The sequence below is a fragment of the Pseudophryne corroboree genome, chromosome 1 (assembly GCF_028390025.1).
Source record: "Pseudophryne corroboree isolate aPseCor3 chromosome 1, aPseCor3.hap2, whole genome shotgun sequence".
NCBI classification, from domain to species: domain Eukaryota; kingdom Metazoa; phylum Chordata; class Amphibia; order Anura; family Myobatrachidae; genus Pseudophryne; species Pseudophryne corroboree.
Window position 1 is genome coordinate 148,392,159 of NC_086444.1, and position 25,660 is coordinate 148,417,818.

The 25,660-nt window shown below is 46.7% G+C and overlaps 1 protein-coding gene across 2 annotated transcripts in view; it reads right to left on the bottom strand.

The window, feature by feature from the left end:
• TENT2 (terminal nucleotidyltransferase 2) overlaps window positions 1–25,660 on the bottom strand; it is a 144,832-nt gene that overhangs the window by 67,598 nt on the left and 51,574 nt on the right. For both annotated transcript variants that reach the window (XM_063963497.1, XM_063963501.1), the window contains 4 exons: window positions 22,642–22,733; window positions 7,682–7,754; window positions 7,084–7,150; window positions 2,760–2,836 (listed from right to left, as the gene is read on the bottom strand). In XM_063963497.1, coding sequence (XP_063819567.1) covers window positions 2,760–2,836; window positions 7,084–7,150; window positions 7,682–7,754; window positions 22,642–22,733 — 309 coding nt within the window. The remainder of the gene's footprint in view (window positions 1–2,759; window positions 2,837–7,083; window positions 7,151–7,681; window positions 7,755–22,641; window positions 22,734–25,660) is intronic.

A 25,660-nucleotide genomic window follows, 5' to 3' on the forward strand; every position in this document is an offset into this window, starting at 1 on the left:
ACTTCTTGCCATTCTAAGGTAATGCCTCTATACCTCGTTTGACCTCTGCCTCCGCTTGCCAAGAACGCAGCCAGAGTGCTCGTCGTGCCGTAACTAACGACGATGAAATACAAGAAGTGAGCTGACAGACGTCAGTAGAAGCTGTACAGAGATACTCCGCAGCCTCACACATTTGATCAGCAAGAAGTATAAGGTGTTCGTCATGTAGGGCAGACTTGAGTTCTGTTATCCATACTATGAGCGCCTTAGTGACCCAGATACCAACCAAGCCAGGTCTCAACAGCACTCCTGCTGCTAAATACATGGACTTTAGCATAGTTTCTATTTTTCGATCTGAAGGGTCTTTAAGCGTAGTAGCCGCTGGCACTGGTATGGTTAATTTCTTTGTAAGCTTCAACACTGACGAATCAACTATTGGTGGATTCTCCCATGTACATGTTACAGAGTCTGGAAACGGGTAACTAGACTTAAATCTGCGAGGTATAGAAAACCGTTTATCTGGAGTCTGTCGTGTTTCTACTAACATCTTATTCTCTAGTTCTCTGTCGTTTAGTAAATACGACCTGATCATTTGTGAGAGGCTCCTCAGTTTCTGTAAACTTGAGAGACTGACGCACCGCTCTGATGAGATTATCAATACCTGAGCTGTTAAAATCCTCACTATCTGACTCCACTTCGCCCTCCTCACCCTCATCTTGTGCCGTGAGGTCTGGCATGGAATCGTCAGAATGCAACATAGCAGAAACTGGTAAATCATAAGACATATGAAATTTATCCCGTCTACCCAAAATGGATTTGGACCTTTCGCAAGGCTGAGACCCCTCCGGTAGTTCTGGCGGTCTCACCGTAGACTCAGATCTTGCCGTTTCCCGCTCTTGACGAGCGGCGGTCAATTCTGATTGCAACCCAGCCAGTACATTGGCTAGCATTTCCCATGGAGGGTCCGGGGAGGAAATTGGCTTTAAAACCGGAGCAGAAATTTTATTCGGAACCGAATCCACAAAACATACTGTACATGTGGTAGATCCATCCGGTAACACACTGCTACAGACTTTGCAATTATGCTTTTTAATTTTGGCTGGTGCCTTACTCATTATGGCGACAGACAATACAATACACAAAAAACAGATACTTGCACGACTCAGTAAAATAGTACAAAGGTGTCTATATATATATCTGGCCAAGTGCAGTACACGTGGCCAGTACTATGAAATGTGATCCCAAATTCCCACTAACACCCCTGCGCCTCCGGTGGAGTAGAGATGTAGTACTGGAACGTTCTGGAATCACAGCAGGAAGACACAGGAAGCATGGTTAAAATGGCTGCCATGCTTACACATATAATCACAGTGTAGGTTACCAGCCTTTAAAGTGACATCTATCCTGTGTAATTAACCCTGCAGCCTAGCATACTGCTGGTTATCCCCCCTCATGCCGCTGATTGCATCTGTTAGTAGTTCTCACTGAGCAGTATATCACAGTGCTGTAATGCCGCCCCCCCCCCACCCCCCTGTACTACGTTGCGGATGCAGTGCGGGCGGGCAGCGTGTGGGACCGCCAGTGGAAGCCGGGTAGCGGGACGCGCAGGGACAGACAGCGGGGAGCGCGTCTTGAAGCGCTCTGAGCAGCGGCCGGAGCAGCGGTGGGGGCCGGAGCAGCAGCGGCGGCGGGCGTCTGTAGAGGGACTCGGCGTCAGCGTACAATGTCCCCACACAGCGGGGCGGCAGCGGGAGCTGACCGCCCCGTTCCACATACCTTGACTCCTGCTGCTGTGGCGAGGCTCCGACGGGGCTTCTCTGCAAGCACCGGCCAGCCTGTGTGCAGGAGGTCTGTCTGGCTGTGAGGGTGCTCATTCAGTGAGGACCGACACGCCACAGCTGCTATTAGCAGCTTGCACTATCCCTGACCCTGCCTTTTGGAAGGGGGAAAGGGATGTGTATGAAAAAGAAAAAATATTCACTAAAAAAAAAAAAAAATATTCAAAAGAATTGTGGACCTAGCCACAGACCTGTTGCTACTTCGAGCACAGAAAAAGCACTGAGGTACTCGGGGATATGGAGGGGTGGAGTGTTCTAAATTTAAATATTCAGTGCCCTGTTGTTTCCTACGGAAGCCGTCCATATCCCAAGAGTACTCCAGTGACCCCTAGTGGATGAAAAAGAAATTAACTTTCTTCCTCTGGCCCTAAACAAGGAGTGCACCTACTTCTTCCCCTGGCCCTAAACAAGGAGTGCACTTACTTCTTCCTCTGGCCCTAAACAAGGAGTGCACCTACTTCTTCCCCTGGCCCTAAACAAGGAGTGCACTTACTTCTTCCTCTGGCCCTAAACAAGGAGTGCACCTACTTCTTCCCCTGGCCCTAAACAAGGAGTGCACTTACTTCTTCCTCTGGCCCTAAACAAGGAGTGCACCTACTTCTTTCTCTGGCCCTAAACTAGAAGTGCCCGTCTTCCTCTGGCCCTAAACAAGGAGTGCACCTACTTCTTTCTCTGGTCCTAAGCTAGAAGTGCCCTTCTTCCTCTGGCCCTAAACTAAAAGTGCCCTTCTTCCTCTGGCCCTAAACTATATTTGGCAATGTTCCCTCTTTTGCATAGTAATCGGTATCCCACCTGTACCAGATAGTTGCTTCCTGAGGGAAAGTCCTGTCTGTACACACGGGAAGTAAAACTGTTACACTTATCTGTAAGAATCACTTTAAAATGTTAGGTATCCTATACTCTTCGTACTGCTATCCATCTTCAAAGTGAGGGAGAACTTACGGTATGCATAGCTTCGGAGAAGGAATGTATTTCTGATTCCCACGACATTGTTCACATTCAAATCAAAATCCACACCACTAACAAGAGAAACAAAAGGCACCGTTTGACATTTGAGAAAACAATTATAATACTGCATCTATTACAAGAGACTCATGTATACCTAGAACCAATTGGAAGGATCTCTAAAAACAGAGGTTGCTATATAGAGCATTAATAACATACATCTCAGCATACTGTCAGAGACACTTTCACAGTGCTGGAGCTGTGTTTGCTATGCAGGGGCCAGGGCAGTAACCTGCACACATTAAACTTACACTTCACATTTCACAACCCTATGAAAAATATAAGTCGAGGCATTACCTTAAATGCAACTTTAAAACAGTCAGCTACTGTGGCTTATCTTTATTTAGTCAAAGTGCTGTATTGTGTGACAGGCATCATGGGTAAGCAGAGGTTCCAACTTTTTAATGGGTCATTTAGGGGAAAGCAAAAATATGGATACTACTAATACCTTTCCCCAAAGCGATTACATACAATGTTTTGGGTGGAGAATCCCTTCAATAAGACATTTTCAACTGCTATGTTGGTAAGTTACAATAATTTTGATCAGTCCCAAGGGCGCTCTTAAAAGGAATGTATGGACGGGATGCAGTTAAATTACCGGCTGTCAGGATACGGATGCCGGAATCCTGACAACCGGGGAAAATGCTGGAAGTTGCCACCAGGCCCGAAGCGTGGCGAGCACAGCGAGCCCGCGAGGGACACACTGGGCTCGCTGCCGTGATTCCAGCTGTCGGGCTCCTGACCGCCGGGATCCATACAGATCCTGTATGGGCAGTACTGATTGGTCAGAGTATGGGAACTGTCGCGTTCTGACCAATGTGCGTGGTCCCATTCATTCCTATAGAGCATGGATGGGGAACCTTTGTTCTACCAAGGGCCATTTGGATAGTTATAAAAATCCTTTAGGGGCCATACAAAAATTACCAACTTAAAAATTACCCTCCCCCCCCCCCCCTCCCTCCCCAGTAGTTATGCTCCTTAGGAGGTACTGAATGCGAGGACCGAAGGCGTGTGCCAAAAAATGGGTGTGGCCAATTAAAATGGGACATGATACACATATGCCCCCAATAATGCAGTGCCAGGTACACAAATGCCCCCACAGTGCCAGACCGCTCACCGCTGCTCCGTCTGGCGGGGTGTCTCAGCTGTCGGATCAGGGCAGGGAGGAGAGCGCGGTTATGTCAGGTGGCAGCGGCGTGTAGGACCTCAAACCACCCGCCGGTTCGTGAGCCAGAGCCCGTGGACCGGCAGCAGCGGCTCCTGATTGGCTCACGAACCCGGCGGCTGGTTTGAGATCCTACCTGCCGCTGCCGGACATAGTAGCTGCGTTCTCCTCCCTGCCCTGACAGCTTAGACAGGCCGCCGCCGGACTGAGCGGGTGGGCCGGAAAAAACGGCTTTGCGGGCCATACACAACACGCAGGCCGGAGTCTCCCCACCCCTGCTATAGAGTGTCTCTGATGGTGAACTCTCATTCTCAAAAGAGCTCCCAGAGGTGTCATCATGCTCTGGCAGGCTTGCTGGTACTACTAGTCCACCTGAAAAGAATAATATTAATATAATTTAAAAATTACCCACCAGCACCAGGGGTACAGAGAAGAGCTCTGGTTATCCTTCGTGAGGGAGACACCATTTTTTAGGGAGTCCCCACTTTCCTAGGGATTCCAGCCCTGAGCAGTCTAGCGCTGAACAACAATATGGAAGGGGGACCGCACCTTGCAAGTCTCCCTGCTATAGTGTAACCAGCCCTGGCTGTTTTAGCCTAGTGCTTGTTAGTATAAAATGGGGGGAACCCACATTGTTTGTCTACCTCATTTTTCACTACCTGCCCAGGCTAAATTATGCAGGGATCGTGAAGAAATAGTGCATAATCTCCACACGTTTAAGCATTGTTGAAGATATTTTAAAACAATACAAGCCTACACAGATCTTGGGGATCTATGCGATCTTGCATACCATGGCAGGACTGTGGTGGTATCAGGCTTTAGAAACTCTAGAGATCATTGGAGGGTTCTATTTATATAGTAAAAATGAACTTTCAGTAAATAGTAATTTTGGAACAGAACCCACCATCAATCTATGGCAGGTTCTAAACCACACCAAACTCACCAGTTTACCTCTATTACATGTTTTGTCATTAAGGCTGGCCACACAGGCATTTAGGATACTGAACTTTTCCAGCGAGGGCGCTGAAGATACACTAATGACCCACAGCAGTGAATGGGAAAGGAGGATTCACATGAACTTCAGCTGACAAAACATTGCATACACTAGTGTCACGTAGGGACTTTGAACACTACAAATTTTCCAACTAGGAATGCTCCACCACAGACACCGGATTGATTACATTTAAAAACACTCAAACACTCTCCTGTGTGACAGAGTTTGAGCCTTAACCATTCACACCAACTGGACACCACAGGAGTGATAGAGCACAACAGACACTATGAATGGGGGGAATGTAATAGGGTGTGAAAATCAAAGTGAGATTTTGTGAGAGTTCTCCTGCTTTTTGTGGGGGGTTTTAATGGCAATCATTTACATGGCAAAATCAACATGATTTTGCCATATAAATGATTGCTACTCTGAAAAAAAAAAAAAAAAAAACAGAAGAGCTCTCACAAAATCTCTCACTTTGATTCTCACACCCTATTACATGTTTTAGCGCTAGACTTCAAAGTGCCAATGTGCCACCACCCCAAGGGTGGGATTCAACTGCTGGACGAATCGATGCAACACCCGCCACACTTAGCAGCGTGATCTCGCACAAAACTGTTCGTTGCCCCATAGGGTAATGAGTATTGCTTGGCGAATCAGGGTGCAAAATGGCAGGGCAAAGGATGCGAGTCAGGCTGCTGTTGTTGGCGTTTAAACACTTTGCCGGCAACTGAATCTCCCCCAAAGCTCGACTTCTGCAGCCATGTTTCTCATTATGCCTACCTTTGGGGCTACATTAGTGATTATACTACTGCATTTCCCCCAGTTAAGAAAACACTGAGAAATTTTGCTGCCATTTAAAATGTAGGTAATGCTTGTTCGCACTTCCATTTCTCATGTGCCAAGCATCGCAAGAACATTCAACAACCTGTCTTTTCAGCCAGGAATAATGAAACCCGTTCGAGAACAAAAACAGGCAGACAAAATTGTTCATATCTGCCATTAAATTATATATGGAAGCTGGTTTAGGATATAACTTGTATTAGAAAAGCAGTTTCCCTAACATAAGGAGCTTCCGGTGTATAAACCAGATGACCAAACTACTATTTTGAGTGATTATCAATGAGTACATGGTAATGAACAATGATGGGTCACAGTCTATAAATGGTTGTAAAACAGTCCAGAACATTTGGGGGTAAATTCAACTGAAGTCGAAAGCTGCGGTCTGTCGAAAAGACGTCAGTTTTCGACTTTTTTTTAGGTCGGAAGGGGTTCCGATCTGTTCAATCTAACCCCAAGTTTTTCGACAAGTCGAGGAATTCGACTTGTCGAAAAGCACGTGGATCGGCGGAATAGCTGCCGATCCACGTGCTTGTGTCGAAAACGGTTTTGGCCCCCTTTTCGACCATCTCAATTCGACTTTAAAAAAAATGTCGAAGTGAGATGGGGAGAGCAAAGCCGGAGACAAGGGAGAAGAGCAACGCCGGAGGATGTCACAGCCGCCGCTCACAGCAGCATCCACCCGGCTCCGACACCTCGCTTGGAGCCGGGTGGACGCTGCAGTGAGCGGCGGCTGTGATGCAGGGACGGGGAGAGGCAGAGAGACAGGGGAAAGGGGGAGAGCCGCGGGCAGACGGGGGAGAGCAGTCGCCCGTCTGCCCGCGGCTCTCCCCAGTCTCCCCTCCCGCATCTCAATTCGACTCTTTTAAAAGTCGAATTGAGAGGTCATTGAATAGCCCAGGTCGGATCCATTCCGACAAATGAATGTCGGAATGGATCCGACTTCAATTGAATATATCCCATGGTTTTAAGATCTGTCCGATACACCCAACCGTATTCAGTTGACTTCAGGCTGTAAATGGAGATCGCTTCCATGATGGCAAATCAGCTGCACTACCTTGCAGTACACGGCCAAATTGAACGCTATATGAAAGATTCAGGGAAAGATGCATTTCAGTAAAATCAGCTTCTGAATGCGGTTTCCCTGATTGGGAATGTGCAGCCATCACAAACTCATATAAAACAGATTTGTACGTTAGAATGCTATAACAACAACAACAACAACAACAACAACAACTCGAACATAGCGCGGGACCAGACTTTACCTGACTTTGTCCCTGAACTTTACAATTGGCACTTTTGCTCTGATTAGTTGAGGTCTTTCAATGTATGCTGAAATAGAACATACAGATCATTACCAAAGAATCTAACACAAATGTAATGTCAATGTAGTCTAGTCTAATAACAGAAGACTTATCGGTAAGCTTCAAATATATATATATATTTACAGAATAGAACAAATCCGACAGAAGGCGTGGCCAGCCAAGTTTTATTTTGGTAATATATACACCAGCAACACATTATAAAGGGCAGTAGCGCACAAGTCGTTTTATCAAGGGCTCAATGACCGCTTTATACAAAGGTCTTCAGAGGAGCAGCGAAGTTTAAACTAGTTAAAGTAAAACACATGGAGAATGCAGCTTAAACCCACTTGTCATAATGACAACTGATCTACACAGCACCATAGACTCACTATTACACTTTTTTACCCGTTTTTATTTTCTTAACATCAATTATTCAATGAGGAAAGCAAACTTCCAAAAATTCAATACACTATATTATATAAGATCAAGTAGGGGTAAAGAACACATAAGACTTCATAAAGGAAACATTATATATGTACAGTATGGTTTAGTCACTTACACAGCCTAGTGTAGAAGTGTTTTTGGAGTAAGCCGAGTATATATGTTGCCTCTGATCTCTGATTCATCAGGAACTAAAGAGAAAAAAAAAAACCCACACGCATTGATTTAAAGAATGATAGTGTACCAAAAATACATTTGTGCTTTACGTAGAAGTGTACATCTAGTGTAAGCGGATACCTGCAAGAGCACTCAATTCCAAAAATTAGAATCATATTGAGGTGGATCATTAAACAATATCAAATGCCCCACTAGAATTTAAGCACATGCAGACAAGTTTTGCACATATAAGGGAGTATTCAATTAACCCCGCAGCTAATTGCTGGCTAGTTAATGGAACAGCGCCTAAAACTGCAGAATCAATGTATTTTTCATGTGCATGAAGCCCCAATTTTGCCGTGCGAGGTTCTGTCAGACATTGGCATTCACGCACAGGTAACACGCTAATTCGATTGCTCTGGCACTGCTAATTAGCCACGGGGTAAACCCCGAGACTAACTCAATACCCCCGATAGACCAACATATAAGGCTTGAAGTATGATAATTAACCTTTATTTATAGGGCATAAATAGTCCACCGCACCTTTGAGTAAATATACAGATATAGTGCAACTGTAGCAGGATATAAAGGGCACAGCATTAAGATATAGACAAGTTGGAGATTGTCAGGGATTACTGGTATTAGGTCCTAAGGGGAAGATGTACTAAGCAGTGATAAACGTGGAGAAGTTGGCCAAGGCAACCAATCAACATTGATGTAACATTTATAATTTGCAAACTATAAAAAATAAGAATTTACTTACCGATAATTCTATTTCTCGTAGTCCGTAGTGGATGCTGGGAACTCCGTAAGGACCATGTGGAATAGCGGCTCCGCAGGAGACTGGGCACAAAAGTAAAGCTTTAGGACTACCTGGTGTGCACTGGCTCCTCCCCCTATGACCCTCCTCCAAGCCTCAGTTAGGATACTGTGCCCGGACGAGCGTACACAATAAGGAAGGATTTTGAATCCCGGGTAAGACTCATACCAGCCACACCGTATAACTTGTGATCTAAACCCAGTTAACAGTATGATAACAGAGGAGCCTCTAGAAAAGATGGCTCACTACAACAATAACCCGATTTAGTTAACAATAACTATGTACAAGTATTGCAGACAATCCGCACTTGGGATGGGCGCCCAGCATCCACTACGGACTACGAGAAATAGAATTATCGGTAAGTAAATTCTTATTTTCTCTGACGTCCTAGTGGATGCTGGGAACTCCGTAAGGACCATGGGGATTATACCAAAGCTCCCAAACGGGCGGGAGAGTGCGGATGACTCTGCAGCACCGAATGAGAGAACTCCAGGTCCTCCTCCGCCAGGGTATCAAATTTGTAGAATTTAGCAAAACGTGTTTGCCCCTGACCAAGTAGCTGCTCGGCAAAGTTGTAAAGCCGAGACCCCTCGGGCAGCCGCCCAAGATGAGCCCACTTTCCGTGTGGAATGGGCTTTTACAGATTTTGGCTGTGGCAGGCCTGCCACAGAATGTGCAAGCTGAATTGTACTACAAATCCAACGAGCAATAGTCTGCTTAGAAGCAGGAGCACCCAGCTTGTTGGGTGCATACAGGATAAACAGCGAGTCAGATTTTCTGACTCCAGCCGTCCTGGAAACATATTTTCAGGGCCCTGACAACGTCTAGCAACTTGGAGTCCTCCAAGTCCCTAGTAGCCGCAGGCACCACAATAGGTTGGTTCAGGTGAAACGCTGAAACCACCTTAGGGAGAAACCGAGGACGAGTCCTCAATTCCGCCCTGCCCGTATGGAAAAATCAGATAAGGGCTTTTACAGAATAAAGCCGCCAATTCTGACACGCGCCTGGCCCAGGCCAGGGCCAACATCTTTAAGTGGTTCAAACCAATGTGACTTTTGGAACCCAAAAACTACATTGAGATTCCAAGGTGCCACTGGAGGCACAAAAGGAGGCTGTATATGCAGTACCCCTTTTACAAACGTCTGCACTTCAGGGACTGAAGCTAGTTCTTTCTGGAAGAAAATTGACAGGGCCGAAATTTTAACCTTAATGGACCCCAATTTCAGGCCCATAGACACTCCTGTTTGCAGGAAATGTAGGAATCGACCCAGTTGAAATTCCTCCGTCGGGCCTTACTGGCCTCGCACCACGCAACATATTTTCGCCAAATGCGGTGATAATGTTTTGCGGTTACATCCTTCCTGGCTTTGATCAGGATAGGGATGACTTCATCCGGAATGCCTTTTTTCTTCAGGATCCGGCGTTCAACCGCCATGCCGTCAAACGCAGCCGCGGTAAGTCTTGGAACAGACAGGGTCCTTGCTGGAGCAGGTCCCTTCTTAGAGGTAGAGGCCACGGATCCTCCGTGAGCCTCTCTTGAAGTTCCGGGTACCAAGTCCTTCTTGGCCAATCCGGAGCCACGAATATAGTTCTTACTCCTCTCCATCTTATAATTCTCAGTACCTTGGGTATGAGAGGCAGAGGAGGGAAAACATACACTGACTGGTACACCCACGGTGTTACCAGAGCGTCTACAGCTATTGCCTGAGGGTCCCTTGACCTGGCGCAATACCTGTCGAGTTTTTTGTTGAGGCGGGACGCCATCATGTCCACCTTTGGTTTTACCCAACGGTTTATAATCATGTGGAAGACTTCTGGGTGAAGTCCCCATTCTCCCGGGTGGAGGTCGTGTCTGCTGAGGAAGTCTGCTTCCCAGTTGTCCACTCCCGGAATGAATACTGCTGACAGTGCCATCACATGATTTTCCGCCCAGCGAAGAATCCTTGCAGCTTCTGCCATTGACTGCTTCTTGTGCCACCCTGTCTGTTTACGTGGGTGACTGCCGTGATGTTGTCCGACTGGATCAACCCGGCTGACCTTGAAGCAGAGGTCTTGCTAAGCTTAGAGCATTGTAAATGGCTCTTAGCACCAGGATATTTATGTGAAGTGATGTCTCCAGGCTTGACCATAAGCCCTGGAAATTTCTTCCCTGTGTGACTGCTCCCCAGCCTCGCAGGCTGGCATCCGTGGTCACCAGGACCCAGTCCTGAATGCCGAATCTGCGGCCCTCTAGAAGATGAGCACTCTGCAACCACCACAGGAGGGACACCCTTGTCCTTGGTGACCGGGTTATCCGCTGATGCATCCGAAGATGCAACCCCGACCATTTGTCCAGCAGGTCCCACTGGAAAGTTCTTGCGTGGAATCTGCCGAATGGGCTTGCTTCGTAGGAAGCCACCATTTTTCCCAGAACCCTTGTGCATTGATGCACTGAGACTTGGCTCGGTTTTAGGAGGTTCCTGACTAGCTCGGATAACTCCCTGGCTTTCTCCTCCGGGAGAAACACCTTTTTCTGGACTGTGTCCAGAATCATCCCTAGGAACAGAAAACGAGTCGTCGGAACCAGCTGCGATTTTGGAATATTGAGAATCCAACCGTGCTGTCGCAACACTACCTGAGATAGTGCTACACCGACCTCCAACTGTTCCCTGGATCTTACCCTTATCAGGAGATCGTCCAAGTAAGGGATAACTAAAACTCCCTTCCTTCGAAGGAGTATCATTTCGGCCATTACCTTGGTAAAGACCCGGGGTGCCGTGGACCATCCAACGGCAGCGTCTGAAACTGATAGTGACAGTTCTGTACCACAAACCTGAGGTACCCTTGGTGAGAAGGGTAAATTGGGACATGAAGGTAAGCATCCTTGATGTCCAGAGACACCATGTAGTCCCCTTCTCTTGAATTTGAACCTCTGTATGTAAGTGTTCAAAGATTTTAGATTTAAAATCGGTCTCACCGAGCCGTCCGGCTTCGGTACCACAACAGTGTGGAATAATACCTCTTTCCCTGTTGCAGGAGGGGTACCTTGATTATCACCTGCTGGGAATACAGCTTGTGAATGGCTTCCAAAACTGCCTCCCTGTCTGCTTGTAAAGCCCCAGCGTCATGCTGAGGGCTTGGCAGAGGCGGGAGAGGGCTTCTGTTCCTGGGAACTGGCTGATTTCTGCAGCCTTTTTCCTCTCCCTCTGTCACGGGGCAGAAATGAGGAACCTTTTGCCCACTTGCCCTTATGGGAACGAAAGGACTGCGCCTGATAATACGGCGTCTTCTTATGTTGAGAGGCAACCTGGGGTAAAAACGTGGATTTCCCAGCTGTTGCCGTGGCCACCAGGTCTGAAAGACCGACCCCAAATAACTCCTCCCCTTTATAAGGCAATACTTCCATATGCCATTTGGAATCCGCATCACCTGACCACTGTCGTGTCCATAACCCTCTTCTGGCAGAAATGGACAGCGCACTTACTCTTGATGCCAGTCGACAAATATCCCGCTGTGCATCACACATATATAGAAATGCATCTTTTAAATGCTCTATAGGCAATAATATACTGTCCCTATCTAGGGTATCAATATTTTCAGTCAGGGAATCCGACCACGCCAACCCAGCACTGCACATCCAGGCTGAGGCGATTGCTGGTCGCAGTATAACACCAGTATGTTGTGTAAATACATTTTAGGATACCCTCCTGCTTTCTATCAGCAGGACCCTTAAGGGCGGCCATCTCAGGAGACGGTAGAGCCCCTGTTTTGACAAGCGTGTGAGCGCTTTATCCACCCTAGGGGGTGTTTCCCAACGCACCCTAACCTCTGGCGGGAAAGGATATAATGCCAATAACTGTTTAGAAATTAGTTTTTTTATCGGGGGAAACCCACGCTTCATCACACACCTCATTTAATTTCTCAGATTCAGGAAAACTACAGGTAGTTTTTCCTCACCGAACATAATACCCCTATTGGTGGTACTCGTATTATCAGAAATGTGTAAAACATTATTCATTGCCTCAATCATGTAACGTGTGGCCCTACTGGAAGTCATATTTGTCTCTTCACCGTCGACACTGGAGTCAGTATCCGTGTCGGCGTCTGTATTTGCCATCTGAGGTAACGGGCGCTTTAGAGCCCCTGACGGCCTATGAGACGTCTGGACAGGCACAAGCTGAGTAGCCGGCTGTCTCATGTCAATCACTGTCTTTTGTAAAGAGCTGACACTGTCATGTAATTCCTTCCAACAGTTCATCCACTCAGGTGTCGACCCCCTAGGGGGTGACATCCCTATTACAGGCAATTTGCTCCGCCTCCACATCATTTTCCTCCTCATACATGTCGACACAAACGTACCGACACACAGCACACACACAGGGAATGCTCTGATAGAGGACAGGACCCCACTAGCCCTTTGGGGAGACAGAGGGAGAGTTTGCCAGCACACACCAGAGCGCTATATATATACAGGGATAACCTTATATAAGTGTTTTTCCCCTTATAGCTGCTGTATTGTTTATACTGCGCCTAATTAGTGCCCCCCTCTCTTTTTTAACCCTTTCTGTAGTGTAGTGACTGCAGGGGAGAGCCAGGGAGCTTCCCTCCAACGGAGCTGTGAGGGAAAATGGCGCCAGTGTGCTGAGGAGATAGGCTCCGCCCCTTTCTCGGCGGCCTTTTCTCCTGTTTTTCAGTGTAATCTGGCAGGGGTTAAAATTCATCCATATAGCCCTGGGGGCTATATGTGATGTATTTTCGCCAGCCAAGGTTTTTATTGCTGCTCAGGGCGCCCCCCCCTAGCGCCCTGCACCCTCAGTGACCGAAGTGTGAAGTGTGCCGAGGAGCAATGGCGCACAGCTGCAGTGCTGTGCGCTACCTTGGTGAAGACAGGATGTCTTCTGCCGCCGATTTTCCGGACCTCTTCTTGCTTCTGGCTCTGTAAGGGGGCCGGCGGCGCGACTCTGGGACCGGACTCCATGGCTGGGCCTGTGTTCGATCCCTCTGGAGCTAATGGTGTCCAGTAGCCTAAGAAGCCCAATCCACTCTGCACGCAGGTGAGTTCGCTTCTTCTCCCCTTAGTCCCTCGATGCAGTGAGCCTGTTGCCAGCAGGTCTCACTGAAAATAAAAAACCTAAAACTAAACTTTTCACTAAGCAGCTCAGGAGAGCCCCTAGTGTGCACCCTTCTCGTTCGGGCACAAAAATCTAACTGAGGCTTGGAGGAGGGTCATAGGGGGAGGAGCCAGTGCACACCAGGTAGTCCTAAAGCTTTACTTTTGTGCCCAGTCTCCTGCGGAGCCGCTATTCCCCATGGTCCTTACGGAGTTCCCAGCATCCACTAGGATGTCAGAGAAAAAAGTATACAGAGCAGCCGATTGGTTTCCATGGGCAACTTCTACACTTTTATCACTGCTTAGTACAAGTTCCCATTAGGCTCTACGGACAACTAACGTCTCTTAGCCTTTGCAGAGGTGTCCTCACAGTTTGCCATGGTTAGGCCATACATCTTTACCCCTTAGCTTTTTTGCAGGCCCGTTTATGTGTCACACGTGATCGAGCACTTTTCAGGAGGGGACTGTAACGGCACACTGGACTGCCTCCTGACACATCCAATACCTAAATCTAGAGCTCTCTCGATTCATTACACATTTCTAAGGAACAATATGGACCATAGTGAGGTAACTGGAGGTATGTCCAAATGGTGACCCATTTTCCTGCACTATCCATGCCCACACTGGAAAAGGTCCTACTGTTCTCGCGGAAACCACTGCCAGCAAGCATGTAAATAGAATTATATCAAGATGTCTATCATAATACGTATTTCTCCCCACTCAGGCATTTTTCAAATGGGAACGCCGGAGACTAACTCCTGCCCAAAATGTCATCAAGACAAGGCAGACACCTATCATTGCCTTTTGGCTTGCCCCATTTTCCAGTACTTCTGGTATCTTGTGCGCAGATATGCAGAGGCCAAACTAGTAACATTCGTGCCTTTCACACTGGAATGGGCAAAAAAACGATTTTACAAGGTTCGATTGAAAGTACTTCCCCACAGATACCTAACCAAATTTATTCCTAACCAAACTACATTTCTTGGTAAGGATGGACTGGGTGGAAGCTATACTACTGCAAGATAAAAAGATAAAGAGAAACAAGTGGAGCGCTTTTTTTTCGTGATGTGGCAGTCATATAGAGACACTCTCCCCTTATACCAGACGGCAAATACACCACAGCCTTAAAAACACTACCTGGTATCTCACTCCACTGATGGAGGTGGTACAACTTGACATCTCCCTTCATGGCTCTATAGTATGATGTAACATTGTGACTAACAAAATGTTCAGTCCTTTGTTATTATTGTTGTTGTTGTTTTTTTATCTGAGCTGTCATTATAACGTTTATACTGGTTAAAACAATTCTATTGTGACACTCGTATTCAATATACTTCCATAAATTAACATTGTCTCATTGTAATAATAATGCTATACTTTATTTGCTCTACACTTGATTCAGGATGTCTACATGAAATAATATCTATCTATCTATCTATATCTACACACACTATAGTCCTACTAGTCAGTGCTGGCTTTAAATTGTACCCTAAATGATGGCGTAGCAGGACGTTCTAGGGCCACTAAGTATGGCGGAGAAAACAGTGACAAAGGGAAGTAAGAGTATATGCGGGACTTGCTCGTGACCGCTTACAATCTGTAGAAGGGGGAGGCCAAACTAGGGCAAAAAAAAAAAAAAAAAGTGAGGCAAGCGAGTCCACTAAACCCATAGTTCCTGGGTCAAATGCCAGGAGCTATGCAAATACTGCTGGTGGTAAGAAAGTGAATTAAGTGAATAGCCCAGGAAGCAATAACACGTCTCTGTTTGCACCTCAGGATGGGGAAGAAAGCGGAAATCCACAATAAGTGCACCCTCCGGTCTAGGTGCCGGTAATTGAATAGCTCTGTGCATTTAACGCTGGAGATAAAAGCCTGCAGTAAGTCCCGCTGCTAACTCAATTCCCCCTGAAATGCAAGATTGAAAAAACATTTGGCTTAAAAAATACTTGCTCCTTAATTGGTCACTCTCTCTCTCTCTATAATAGATAGATATATCTATATATCTCAATATCTATTTATAGCTCTCTCTACAGGTAAGGTGCAGACCCTACACAGGTAAATTCATGCTCCTCAAAGTCATTTAATTGCAAACATGTTCTGAATTATGTATGAACAGAAAGATGTATGTGGACGTGTGAAGTTTATAAAGTGTTCCATCACGCTGAAATCATACACAGTGCAAAAAGTACAAGCAGAACTAAAATCTGCTTATGCTGCTCAAATACTTCAACATCCATCTGCACACACTGGGAACCTTGGAGAAGTGCTACTTCCTCTATGCAGTTTTGTATTAGGCTTTTAATACAAAACAGAATTAAATCCCTACACAGATTTTTAGCTACTGTATATTTAGCAACATAATAAAATATGCATATATAAAAGACTTCTAGAAGGTGCAAACTTCTCTAATGCAATAAGTTTTTAAATAAAAAATAGGATTTTAATTACCTACTGGTAATTCCTTTTCTCGTAGTCCATAAGGGATATTGGGTGAATCTAGTACGATGGGGTATAAGACAGGGTCCAAAGGAGCCAGTGCACTTTAAATTTTTTCAACTGGGTGTGCTGGCTCCTCCCCTCTATGCCCGCTCCCACAGGCAGTTATAGGTAAAATAGTGCCCGAAGGAGAATGGACATACTTCAAACAATGAGTGGTGAGATTTACACACCTCTAACATAAAAATGACCAGCAACGGCTGGTAACAAAACAGCAACAGCTGAACAGGTAACCTTAGAAAAGAGAAGCTGCAGAAAAGTCAACGCACTGAGGAGTGTGCCCAATATCCCTTATGGACTACGAGAAAAGGATTTAACGGTAGGTAATTAAAACCCTATTTTCTCTAGCATCCAAAAGGGATATTGGGGGAATCTAGAAGCAGAGCCATAAGGGATATTGGGGGAATCTAGTACGATGGGGATGTCCCAATACTTCCAGAATGGGCGGGAATGTGCGGAGACGTCTGCAGCACCGCCTGCCCAAACTGGGAATACCCTTTGGCCAGGGTATCAAACCTGTAGAACTTCAAAAGGTGTTCTTTCCTGACCAGGTAGCAGCTCGGTATAGTTGCAAGGCCGAGATTCCATGGGCAGCCGCACAGGAAGACCTCACCGACCTTGTAGAGTGGGCCTGCAGAGACTGTGGAATAGGTAAGGCTGCCGACATATAGGCCTGTTGTATAGTAAGCCTAAGCCAACGAGCAATGGACTGCTCTGAAACAGGGCAACCGTTTTTCTGCGCATCATATAGCACGAACAAGGAATCAGTCTTCCTGATCCGAGCCGTTCTCTTGACAGATTGTCAAGGCTCGCACAGCATCCAATGCCTCCGGAGGAGCAGAAGTGCCAGAGCTTGACGGAACCACAATAAGTTGACTCAAGTGGAACGCAGAGACGACCTTCGGCAGGAACTGCTGCCTAGTCCTGAGCTCCACTCTGTCCTCATAAAAGACCAAGTAAGGGTTTTTACACCATAGGGCCCCCAATTCTGAAACACGCCTAGCAGAAGACAGGGCCAATAACACCACCGTCTTCCACGCGAGGTACTTGTCTTCTACCGTCGTCAGAGGTTCAAACCAGGAGGACTGTAGAAATTCCAACACAACACTCAAGTCCCAGGGTGCCGTGGGCAGCACAAAAGGAGGTTGAATGTAAAGCACCCCTTGCAAGAAGGTCTGAACTTCTGGCAATACCGCCAATTTCTTCTGGAAAAAAATTGAGAGCTGAAATCTGGACCTTAATGGAACCCAGACGCAAGCCCTTATCCACACCAGCCTGCAGGAAACGGAGGAACCGTCCCAAGTAAAACTCCGCAGGCGGATATGTGCGGTCCTCACACCAAGCGACATGTCTCCTCCAGATATGAGGATAGTGTTTTGTCATCACAGGCTTCCTGGCGTGCACCATGGTAGCAATAACCTTTTTGGAAAGGCCCTTGTGAGCTAGGATGTTCCCTCAACCTCCATGCCGTAAGTCCGGGTAGACGAACGGTCCTTGTTGAAGAAGATCTCTTCTCAGTGGAAGAGGCCAAGGGTCTTCGACGGACATGTCCAGAAGGATCCACGTACCAAGCCCTCCGAGGCCAATCCGGGGCAATCAGAATTGCCTGGACTCCTTGATTCCTGATTCGCTTGCGCACTCTTGAGATCAATGGAAACGGACTAAACCGGTAGACCAGCTGGTAAGGCCACTGCGACGTCAGTGCATCTACTGTCCTCGAGTGAGGGTCCCTGGATCGTGAGCAATACCAACGAAGCTTCTTGTTGAGCTGAGAAGCCATCATGTCTATTTGTGGGCAGCCCCACTGGGCGTTCTGCTGAAACACCTGATGGTGAAGCCCCCACTCTCCTAGGTGGAGATCGTGACGACTCAGGAAATCCTCTTCCCAGTTGTCTACTCCTGGAATGAAGATTGTGGACATTGTTCTTGCATTTCTTTCTGCCCAGAGGAGCATCTTGAACACCTCTCGCATGCAGGCCCTGCTTTTTGTCCCTCCTTGTCGTTTGATGTACACCAATGCTGTGGTGCTGTCCGACTGTACCTGGATTGCATGATCCCAGAGTAGAGGAGAGGCTTGAAGCTGAGAACTGTAGATCGCCTGAAGTTCCAGAATGATGATCGGAAGTAGGGCTTCGTGGACTGACCACCTGCCCTGGAACTGAGCCCCCTGTGCGACAGCTCCCCATCCTCTCAGACTCGCATCTGTCGTGAGGGAGGATCCAATACTGAAACCCTAAACTTCGACCTTCCAGAAGGTTTGAGTACTGTAGCCACCACAGGAGGGAAATCCTGGCTTGAGGTGACAACCGTATTAATCGGTGCATCTGAAGATGTGATCCGGACCACTTTTTCAGTAGATCAAATTTAAATGTTCTGGCATGGAACCTTCCATACTGGATTCTCCTCGTGTTAGGCTACCATTTCCCCCCAGCAATCTTATGCAAAGACGGATGGATATTCGAGTAGGCCGTAGAACTATTCAGACCATCTCCTGGAGTGTTCTCGCTTTGTCCTCTGGGAGTAACACTTTCTGGGCCACAGTATCCAGCAACATTCCCAGGAACAGGAGCCTCTGAGTTGGCGCCAGGTGGAACTTCTGTAAATTGAGGGTCCACCCATGGTGTGACAGAAATTGGATAGTGCGGTCTATATGGAGCAATAAAAGCTCCCTGGATCTTGCTTTGATCAGGAGAACATCCAGGTAAGGAATAATATTGACCCGCTGGACCCGGAGTTAGAACATCATCTCCGCCATCACCTTCGCGAACACCATCGGAGCTGAGGACAAGCCGAAGTGTAGCGTCTGGAACTGGCAGTGATCGTCAAGCAGGGCAAACCTCAGGTAAGCCTGATGAGGTGGCCAAATCGGGATATGAAGAAAGAGGAGTCTTATATCCAGGGAGACCATGAACTCCCGGTTCTTCCAGGCCCGCAATGACTGCTCACAAAGATTCCATCTTGAACTTACATTTTTTTAGGTAAGGGTTCAAGGATTTTAGATTCAAAATGGGCCTTACCGAACAGTCCGGTTTCGGTACCATGAACAGGTTGGAGCAGTAACCCTGTCCCTGTTGTTGCAGCAGCACTGGAACAATTACTTGGTATTGGAATAAGTTGCAGTGTTGCAGTGTAACATGCGTATCTTCTAAAGCGGTTAAGCTTGAATTGAAAAATCAGTGGGGAGGAGCACCGAAAAGCTTGTAGCCCTGAGAAATTAGGTCCTGTACCCAGGTGACCTGGCAGGAACTTTCCCAGATGCAGCTGAAGTGACACAGCCGAGCTCCCATCACGAGATTCCCTTGGGGTGGGCGGGCACAGTCATGCTGAGGCCTTAGTGGAAGCTGAACTGGTACTTTGTGCCTGGGAACCTGCAGCTGCTGGCTTTTTTGCTGTGCCTCGTGCAGCGTTTGAGGCGCCCCTGGTTCAAGATCTAAACAGAGGACTGAAGGAGAGAGAGAGAGAGAGAGAGAGAGAGAGAGAGAGAGAGAGAGAGAGAGAGAGAGAGAGAGAGAGAGAGAGAGAGAGAGAGAGAGAGAGAGAGAGAGAGAGAGAGAGAGAGAGAGAGAGAGAATTTACCATATTCACAGAAGACAACACACTCACACAACACACAGACACTGCACAAGCAAGTCTGCCCTTGATTGGTGTGTAAGTAGGAGACCCAGAGAAAATGCCCATCACACCAAGCCTAGCAGACTCAGGGAGACTGCAGGCTGTAACTTTATGCTGTGACTCAGTGGAACACCTGTGTTTTTTCCTCATGAGGACTCTATTTACAAGTATAATAGCTGCTCTATTCCTTTCTAACACCCCTATATGTATCTGGAGTGTTGGAGGAGCTGTATGCCCGCTGCTGGAAGCAGAGGAAGGCGCCAAGAAGCCGCTGGTCCCGCTCTGAGGTTGCTCAGCCCCCTGCAATGGCGCCGGAGCTATAGACTTACTTATACTGGCAAATGTCTCCTTTTGGTGTATGGTGTAAAACATAATATAAATTACCTGTTTTCACAACCGTGTGCCAGTGTACACAGGGGGCTATAGCGGTTCCCCCCTAGGAAGGTACCGTATGCAGCCCCTGCATTTTTGCAGCACCAAGAACCGGGGCAAAAACGTTACCTTTGGGCAATGTTAGGGGTGTGCGGCGTGCTGTACAACAACCTCTCAGCCGGTGGCCCTGCAGCGGGAAAGCGGCACCGACACCTCGCAAGGCCGGTGACCGTTTCCTCCCTAACTCCCACGGTGCATGTATTTTGTTGCCCAAACAGCATGCCGAAAATAACAAAGATTTAAAAAGAAACTGAAGAAACCTCCCCGGAGCTGCAGAGATGTGCATCCTCTCCTGAGGGCACTTTTTTCTAAACTGGCTGTGGGGAGGGGGAGGCATAGAGGGGAGGAGCCAGCACACCCAGTTGAAGAAATTTAAAGTGCACCGACTCCTCTGGACCCAGTCTATACCACATCGTACTATATTCCACCACTATCCCTTATGGGTGCTAGAGAAATTTAATTTATATCCAAAAGGTTATACAAAACAATTGTTTGGTCTCGTCCCTTGGAGCCACAGCATTCACATTCTCCACCTGCTAGTGCATGAGTAACATTATATCTGTATGTAGGTTAAAAATCACAGTGAAATATAAGTTCCCCTAAGGATGTCAGGTAATCAGCTATATACAGTTAGGTCTATGTATATTTGGACACTGACAAAATGTACATAATCTTGTCTCTGTACATTATCACAAGGATTTGAAATTAAAAAATGAAGATATAACTGAAGTGGTGGCTTTCAGCTTTCAATTAAAGGGTTGAACAAAAATATTGTATGAAACGTTTAGGAGTTGCAACCTATTTTCAGGAGTTCACATGTAATTGGACAAATTAACATCCTAAATAGAAGGTTAATTTTAATTACTTTGTTGAGAATCCTTTGCAGGCTATGGGGGGTATTCAATTGTAGTCTGAAACTGCCATCTTGTCGGAAAGACTGCAGTTTCTGACTTTTTTAGGTCGGAAACTGTTCCGACCTATTCAATGGGGCTGCTTTTTTCCCCGACAAGTCAGCAATTCAGACTTGTCGGAAAACAAGTGGATCTGCGGATTTGCCATGGATCCACGTGTTTTGCCGGATTCACGCTTCAAATCAAACAGGTTTTACCCGCGGTTCTGACAGTGTTAATCAGACTTCAAAAAAGTCGGATGGCATGGTCGGGAACGGCCAAATCGGATTTGGCCGCTCACTGAATACTGCATTGACGGAAAGGATCAGACAAGCATTGAATACCCCCCTAAGACTGCCTGAAGTCTGGAACCCATGCACATAACCATTCTGGGTTTCCTCCTTTGTTATGCTTTTCCAGGACATTACTACAGCAGTCTTCAGTTGTTTGTTCATGGGTTTTCCTGCCTTTAGTTTTGACTTCAGCAAGTGAACTACATGCTTCATCGGGTTGAGATCAGTGATGACTCAACTGTTGCAGAATATTCCACAAACAAACAAAAAAAAAAACTCCTGGGTTGCTTTCACAATATGTGTTGGGTCATAGTCCATCTGTACTGTGAAGTCCCATCCAAACAACTTTACTGAATCTGAGCAGACAGTACATCCCTATATACTTCAGAAATCATCCAGCTGCTTCTTTCACATCAATAAATACTAGTGACCCAGTACTATAAGCCTATGCCATCATGCGACCTCCACAGTGTTTTACAGATGATGTGGTGAGCTTCGGATAATGAGCCATTCAAAGCCTACTCCATACTTTACTTTTCCTATCATTCTGGTACATGTTGATCTTAGTTTCACCTGTACAAAGAATGCCGTTCCAAAACTAGCTGGGCTGGCTATTTTAGCTGTTACTTGGAAAAGTCTAATCTAGCCTTTCTATTTTTGAGGCTTATGAATAGTATGCACCCTGTAGTATTTGCGATGACGCCCAATGGAGCTATTCAACTGTTGCTCCGTCCGGGCGCAACAATTGAAAAGGTTTTTTTTTACCATCGAAAAGATCCTTTGATCATCCAATACAGTTGTCTTCGGTGGACGTCCAGGCCTTTCTGTGTTGCCGAGATCACCAGTACATTCTTTTTTTTTCTCAGAATGTATTAACCATTGATTTGGCCACTCTTTAGGTACCTGTTATCGCTCTGCTGGATTTTTTTCTGTTTACTGTTTACAGCCTAAGGATGGCCTGTTTCACGTGCGTTAAGAACATTTGTGGATTCAAGCTAACAGCTTCACAATGCAAATACCACACTTGGAATCAACTCCAGACCACTTTCATGGAAAATCGATGATGAAATTATGAAGGAATAGCCCTCACCTGTCCACAACATAGCTTTTGAGTGAAACGTTCAATTACTTTTGGTCCCTTGAAAAAGAGAGGGTGCTACATATTAAACAACTGCAATTCCTAAACACATTCCCAAATCTAGATGTGAAAATCAATTAAAGCTGATAGTCTGCACTTTAGAAAAGTGCACCCAATAAAGTGTCAACTGAGCGTAAATTTTTGGAACTCACCGGCTCCTCTTTCAAAACCAGGCACAAATCTGCATCACTGCTTCTTGTGCCAAACCCGTTAAGCGAAGAGCCAACCAGATACAGCCTGCTCTCTAGAAGGACAAGATAAATAAAATACATAAACAAAAGAACAAGGAGCAAGTACCTTATAAATAATAAAAAAAACGTTTGGCAAAGGATACAACACTTGTAATCAGAGTATCTGGAAATTCAGAGGGAGGAATTCAATTGCGGGTGAATGCAATTCACCCTGCTGAATGAGCACGGCAGCAGTATCTCGCACCGAAGTGTTCTCTACCCCGTAGGGTAGCAAGCACTTTTGTGCAAATCTGGCATTCGGCCAGCTGTGCCAAGGGTGCAAGATTGGCTACCGTTACAGATATTTAAATGCTGCGGCAATGGCAATTCGCACCCTTTTCCGCCAACTGAATTCCCCCTATAGGTTTCTGTGATAAACACTAGAGGCTTAAAAAGAAATACTCTTCCTGACATAATATTCACAGTCCTGCCTCACCCTACCTTCACAACATAATGACCGACAATACTGATTAAAGTACTACAGGTTGAGTATCCCATATCCAAATATTCCGAAATACGGAATATTCCGAAATACAGACTTTGAGTGAGAGTGAGTTAGTGAAACCTTGGTTTTTTTAATGACTCCATGTACACAAGCTTTGTTTAATACACAAAGTTATTAAAAATATTGTATTAAATGACCTTCAGGCTAAGTGTATAAGGTGAATATGAAACATAAATGAATTGTGTGAATGTAGACACACTTTGATTAATGCACAAAGTTATAAAAAAAATAAGAATTTACTTACCGATAATTCTATTTCTCGTAGTCCGTAGTGGATGCTGGGAACTCCGTAAGGACCATGGGGAATAGCGGCTCCGCAGGAGACTGGGCACATCTAAAGAAAACTTTAGGACTATCTGGTGTGCACTGGCTCCTCCCCCTATGACCCTCCTCCAAGCCTCAGTTAGGATACTGTGCCCGGACGAGCGTACACAATAAGGAAGGATTTTGAATCCCGGGTAAGACTCATACCAGCCACACCAATCACACCGTACAACTTGTGATATGAAACCCAGTTAACAGCATGATAACAGAGGAGCCTCTTAATAGATGGCTCACAACAAGAACCCGATTAGTTAACAATAACTATGTACAAGTATTGCAGACAATCCGCACTTGGGATGGGCGCCCAACATCCACTACGGACTACGAGAAATAGAATTATCGGTAAGTAAATTCTTATTTTCTCTGACATCCTAGTGGATGCTGGGAACTCCGTAAGGACCATGGGGATTATACCAAAGCTCCCAAACGGGCGGGAGAGTGCGGATGACTCTGCAGCACCGAATGAGAGAACTCCAGGTCCTCCTCAGCCAGGGTATCAAGTTAGTAGAATTTAGAAATGTGTTTGACCCTGACCAAGTAGCTGCTCGGCAAAGATGTAAAGCAGAGACCCCTCGGGCAGCCGCCCAAGATGAGCCCACCGTCCTTGTGGAATGGGCTTTTATTGATTTAGGCTGCGGTAATCCTACCGCAGAATGCGCCAGCTGAATAGTGCTACAAATCCAGCGCGCAATAGACTGCTTAGAAGCAGGAGCACCCAGCTTGTTGGGTGCCATCAGGATAAACAGCGAGTCAGTTTTCCTGACTCCAGCCGTCCTGGAAAAATAAAATTTTCAGGGCCCCGACTACGTCCAGCAACTTGGAATCCTCCAAGTCCCCAGTAGCCGCAGGCACCACAATAGGTTGGTTCAAGTGAAAACCTGAGACCACCTTCAGGAGAAACTGAGGACGAGTCCTCAACTCTGCCCTATCCATACAGAAAATCAGATAAGGCCTTTTACATGACAAAGCCGCCAATTCTGACACACGCCTGGCCAAGGCCAAGGCCAACAGCATGACCACTTTCCACGCGAAATACTTTAGCTCCATGGTTTTAAGTGGCTCAACCAATGCGACTTTAGGAAATCCAACACCACGTTGAGATCCAAAAAGTGCCACAGGAGGCACAAAAGGAGGCTGAATATGTAGTACTCCTTTAACCAAAGTCTGAACTTCAGGCAGTGAAGCCAGTTCTTTCTGGAAGAAAATCGACAGAGCCGAAATCTGGACCTTGATGGACCCCAATTTGAGGCCCAAACGTCACCCCTGCTTGCAGGAAGTGCAGGAATCGACATAGTTGAAATTCCTCCGTCGGGGCCTTCATGGCCTCCCACCAAGCAACAAATTTTCGCCAAACGCGGCGATAATGTCTTGCGGTGACATCCTTCCTGGCTATGATCAGGGTAGGAATGACTTCCTTCGGAATACCCTTTTCCTTTAGGATCCGGTGTTCTACCGCCATGCCGTCAAACGCAGCCGCGGTAAGTCTTGGAACAGACAGGGTCCCTGCTGCAGCAGGTCTTGTCTGAGCGGCAGAGGCCAAGGGTCCTCTGCCAGCATCTCTTGAAGTTCCGGGTACCAAGCTCTTCATGGCCAATCCGGAACCCCGAGTATGGTTTTCACTCCTCGCCTTCTTATTATTCTCAGTACCTTGGGTATGAGAGGTAGAGGAGGAGACACATAAACCGACTGGTACACCCACGGTGTCACTAGAGCGTCCCCAGCGATCGCCTGAGGGTCCCTTGACCTGGCGCAATATCTTTTCAACTTCTTGTTGAGGCGGGACGCCATCATGTCCACCCGTGGTCATTCCCAACGGTTTACCCGCATTTGGAAAACTTCTGGATGAAGTCCCCATTCTCCTGGGTGTAGGTCGCCCATCGGAGAATCCTTGTGGCTTCTGCCATCGCCATCCTGCTTCTTGTGCCACCCTGTGTTTACATGGGCGACCGCCGTGATGTCGTCTGATTGGATCAGTACCGGCTGGTTCTGAAGCAGGGGCCTTGCTTGGCTTAGGGCATTGTAAATGGCCCTTAGCTGCAGAATATTTATGTGAAGCGAAATCTCCTTGGAAATTTCTTCCCTGTGTGACTGCACCCCAGCCCCGAAGGCTGG